Source organism: Trichoplusia ni, chromosome 23 (assembly GCF_003590095.1).
Source record: "Trichoplusia ni isolate ovarian cell line Hi5 chromosome 23, tn1, whole genome shotgun sequence".
Lineage (NCBI taxonomy): Eukaryota > Metazoa > Arthropoda > Insecta > Lepidoptera > Noctuidae > Trichoplusia > Trichoplusia ni.
Genome location: NC_039500.1, coordinates 4,068,540 through 4,073,087, shown reverse-complemented (window position 1 = coordinate 4,073,087; position 4,548 = coordinate 4,068,540). Strand labels below are relative to the sequence as shown.

Below are 4,548 nucleotides of genomic sequence, written 5' to 3'. Positions count from 1 at the left end.
AGAGAAAAAAAGACGTGTCATACTGTCAAAGTCAGATTCGTAACGTTATTTAGAAATTATGCTTTTGTGTTTTATTTATAAAATAAATGTATGGTTCAAAGACGTTACAAAAGCATAATGTACTGAAAACACGACAAAAGATAATTTTACTAGCGCTTAAAAATAAAAGTTAGTCTTGTTAGTGTTAACGTTAAAATGATCAACCATTTAGACGTCATCGATTTTTAAAATCAGAATGTATTTTTAATACTCATTAATTTATTGTGTTGGGAACAGCAATATCTTAGAATTTGTAGTTACATTATGATTTGTGTGTATGTGATATTTATCTTGTATAAGGCATACGCTTGGCTTGGATCTCTAATTTCGTTTCTTTTCTAGGATATTTAGTTTCGAAACATAAATTGAACAAACCCTTAAAAACATGGACAATGAACTGTCAGTTGTATTTGACATCAAGATTCTGATTTCTGCACGAAATACTGATTTGGCAACACTTCGGGTTTTCATGATAACTTTTTAAAAGATATTCTTGATCTAGGATCAAGACCGAGAGACAGTAAAAGTTTAATTTAAAAAAAGGGTAAAAAAATAAAGTACAAGAAAAATTCATAACATACATGTATTTATTTATAAACTACAAAGTGTTACTAATGATTACATTCAATTTAAGTGAGGAACATACACAGAAATTGGTATATTATGGTTAAATTCAACATAATATGCATCCTTAATTATTATATAGTCTATGTAACTGAGCCATTCATACCCACATAGTTTAAAACTTAAAAAAATGTTGTTAGATATAATTTTCATATATCTAACAAAAGTTACTACTAGATATCTTCTGAGTTCTGAAGTGTGATAAGGCCCTGATACTCCATCTCTTTGTACATGATGTCCTGGTTGAGAGTGTGTAGGATATCCTGAAATCTCTGTCTTAGAGCTAAGTTCTCCATCCCTGCTATCTCATGCTGTGTCCTCTGCCTGCGCTGCTTCAACTCCTCAAGTTCAGCCCTCAACTGCTCGATCCTTAACGTCATATTGTCCTTAGACATGTCTCTAGGTTGGTAGTCACCATCATCCTCTGATGAGAGACCCCCACTTTTTGACATCCCTGATGCTGCTGGTGTTGTAGCTCTGCTATGACCAGGGAAAGACTTGGGCCCAAGATCCTGCCGGGACTGGAACATGTGTGATCCAAATTGTGTTGGTAATGCCTCCCTCTTTGATGAACCCTCTCCATGCATGGAATTAGTGTCTGAGAGGCGACTGTCATATGCTGAGAGACGAGAGTCTTCCATTTCCACATTAATGTTGTCATCTTCAAGATCAGAGTCACTCACGGCTCCACCAAATATGTCTACAACATTAGAGGACTCATGGTTAGAAACATCAACAGACACAGACTCTCGCTTAGGATTACGTTCTGCTTTAGGCTTCTTCTCAGGCTTAACATTGACAGGGGCACTGTCTTGTTTGGGGTGATCATCCTCTTCTTTTATGACTTCCCAGGTGACACTGACAGCTTCATTGTCAGCCCTGAGCAGTCTCTTCACTTCTTTCTCTATCTCTGGTGCTTCCACATATTTCTTCTTCAGAGTTTTTCTGAATCTTCGTTTACGCACGTTCTTAGTAGGTGGTGTGATACCATGAGGCCAGAGGAACTTTTTATCTACTTTGTAAGGGTCCTTCTTCTTGTTTTTAGCAGGTGATTCTTCCTCTGTTGACGGTAGGTCAGGTTCTTCTTTGCATATCATCATTTGGCAGATATCTGCTGTTTTATAGAAGCTCTTATTGTCGATTGTTTTTAAAGATTCGATGATGGCGGGGAGGTCTACGATCTTGGCGTGCATCAGCCAGTGATCGAACCGCACTTCCCCCTGTCTCATGTCATTTTCAATCTGGATCGTGAGGCGGTTCTTCAAATTCTCTCCGGACTTCAAAACCTCTCTCAGCACTTTAGCAGGCTCCTCGGGCAGACGCATCACGAACTGGGACTCCAGCTCCGTCGGATACTCCGGCTCTCTTTTATCTCGATTCATTGTTGTTTTGTCTTAGATCTTTTGTAACACTACATATAAACTTATTTGTTTAATTAATAAATGATTGATTCATTTCACAAAACTTTTCTCTTCTTTACTGTAAACATGTCACAGATGGATGAACCAAATTTCTGACAATTATAAATAATGTTGCCTACCTTCTTCCGACTTTATTCTGAAAAAAGTTTGAAAAATATTCTCTATTGTTCATAATGGTCATTTTCTTGGACAAAATATTTAAGTTTTTTTTTGTTTGCATAACTGTAATTATACGACGTGGTCTCGGTCCGATGATAAATCTAATCTATTAGTTAACAGTTAAAAAATATATTTAATTGATACAACAACCCAGAAAAACTGAGTCACCTGCTTGTCTTTCTGTCACAAATGTCACAATCATAATACTGTCACTCCGGATTAATCATTTGATGCCTTGATGGTGTCAGATTTCCTCCTTTATTTATTCTTATAATTTAAAGCAATAAGCTCCATATTTCTAACACAAAATGCAGGTAAATTGCATATACGACCTTATAGAAATAGCGGTCTAAAAGTTGTCGGTGTATATAGTAAATAAAGTGTTAAACTTGGTGTTTATTTTTAGAATCCAAACGAGGATACAGAATGGAACGATGTCCTTCGCGCCAAAGGAATTATACCTCCGAAGGAGGCGGAGGTTTCAGAAGAACAAATAGTAAATATGATAGAGCAAACCATCAAGCAGAAACAGGAAGAGAGTTAGTATAAACAATACTTGTAGGTTAGGATAACACCTGTTGCTTATAATGGCCCAAAACCATTCATAATTATTTAAATATAACTCATAATATATCTGTAAAGAAGGTGTAATGCTTCATCTTTACAGTGGTATATATTTCATGTAGTAGAATTATAACTGTATCTAAAATATTTTAGTTCCACTTGAGTGCTTCTACAGACACTGAAGTAACAGTAATTTACAACAATTTTGGAGCGCTAGTGATGGGATTTAAACAGTTAAATATGGCAAATGGAATTAATGTTACTTTTAAAGTTATGTTAGTGAGATATTTAAAAACCCATTCTCTTTACTAAGCCATTAATACAACTCTTTTCTAATGGACTTGCTAACTTTTTCAGAGGACAAACAAATGTCCGAACTGGACCTGGATGGCCTTGATGAGCTTGAAGATTCAGAAGACGAAGCTGTCATAGAAGAATACAGAAGGAGGCGTATTGCTGAGCTCAAGAGACTGTCTGAGAAGACGAGGTTTGGTGACATCAGAGAAGTGTCCGGGCAGGACTATGTACAGGAGGTCAACAAGGCTGGTGAGGGCATCTGGGTGGTTATACATCTGTACAAGCAAGGGTAAGCGGAGAGAAAGGTTTTTTAATTAAAACCATGGTTTTCAAAGTAATCAAATTCTATTGTATCGTTTTAATGGGAGATACTTCTTTACCTGATATATATTTATTAATTAATTTTTAATTAACCATTTCCAGTATCCAGCAATGTGCTCTTATCAACCAGTACATGCGGCAGCTGGCTGCCAAGTACCCGTACACCAAGTTCCTGAAGGCCGTTGCACAGACATGTATCCCCAACTTCCCAGAGAGAAATTTGCCCAGTGTATTTGTGTACTTTGAGGGGGACATGAAGAAGCAGTTCATTGGCTCCACAGAGCTCAGAGGGACTTCTCTAACTCTTGATGGTATGGTGTAAATTTATAGAATATTCAAGTATAAGTGGATTTGTAGAATTTTGCTACTTTAAAATTAATATACTGCAAGAATAGGGGAGGCCTTTGCCTAGCTGAGATCTCTCACACTGGATATATTAAAAAAAAGATTGAAATGTTTGAAAATTCTTTTTCTAATCTTGATAAGATCTTTAATGTAAATAATTGAGAATGACCTTAATTACATGAGTAGATGTATCTTCAGAACAAATTGCTTGAAGAAGATAAGGATATCCATGTTTTCCTACATATCCCACAATGATATGAAATATTCTCAAGGAGCTATAATCACCCTCCGCGCCGGCAAAACCGCGGACTTTAGCTAGTATTTAAGCTGTTATTTCATTTTACAGAATTTGAGTACATCCTCGGACAAGTTGGTGCAGTAGACACAAAGATCACAGAGGACCCGAGACCTAAGATCAAGGACAAGCTGTTCACAGACCTTGGATCAAATGACTGGTGATTAGTGATGATCACCACATCACCAGTGCGAGAACTGTATGCTTTGGTGCGGGTATTGTGCTTAAGTTGCGGAGTATTTATTTTTGTTAAGATATGAGAATAAGTATTGTGTTAATTAACTAGAAAATTGTTTTAAAAGTTATAGTTTTCTCGACACCTAATCGCCGCGAAGTAATGAAGCGATATAACAATATCAGTTGAAGTGCATTTTAATATTATTTGTGTATTTACTATTTTGTAATGTGTATCATTGAGAGCTTTATTTCTATACAACTTATTGTTGTAACTGATGAGATTTATAAATAAAACAAATGTTGTCC

General features: G+C 36.2%; 2 protein-coding genes across 2 annotated transcripts; one reads left to right on the top strand and one right to left on the bottom strand.

Annotated features, from left to right (window-relative positions):
- Positions 1 to 607: 607 nt before the first annotated feature.
- LOC113504805 (transcription initiation factor TFIID subunit 7-like) lies at positions 608 to 2,195 on the bottom strand. The gene has a single exon (XM_026887266.1). The coding sequence runs from the start codon at positions 2,043 to 2,045 to the stop codon at positions 837 to 839; it is 1,209 nt and encodes a 402-aa protein (XP_026743067.1). The 5' UTR covers positions 2,046 to 2,195; the 3' UTR covers positions 608 to 836.
- Positions 2,196 to 2,445: 250 nt separating this feature from the next.
- Positions 2,446 to 4,547, top strand: LOC113504808 (viral IAP-associated factor homolog). Its single transcript, XM_026887269.1, has 5 exons — positions 2,446 to 2,557; positions 2,650 to 2,782; positions 3,165 to 3,393; positions 3,528 to 3,736; positions 4,117 to 4,547. The coding sequence occupies exons 1-5, from the start codon at positions 2,552 to 2,554 to the stop codon at positions 4,227 to 4,229; spliced, it is 690 nt and encodes a 229-aa protein (XP_026743070.1). The 5' UTR covers positions 2,446 to 2,551; the 3' UTR covers positions 4,230 to 4,547.
- Position 4,548: the final 1 nt, after the last annotated feature.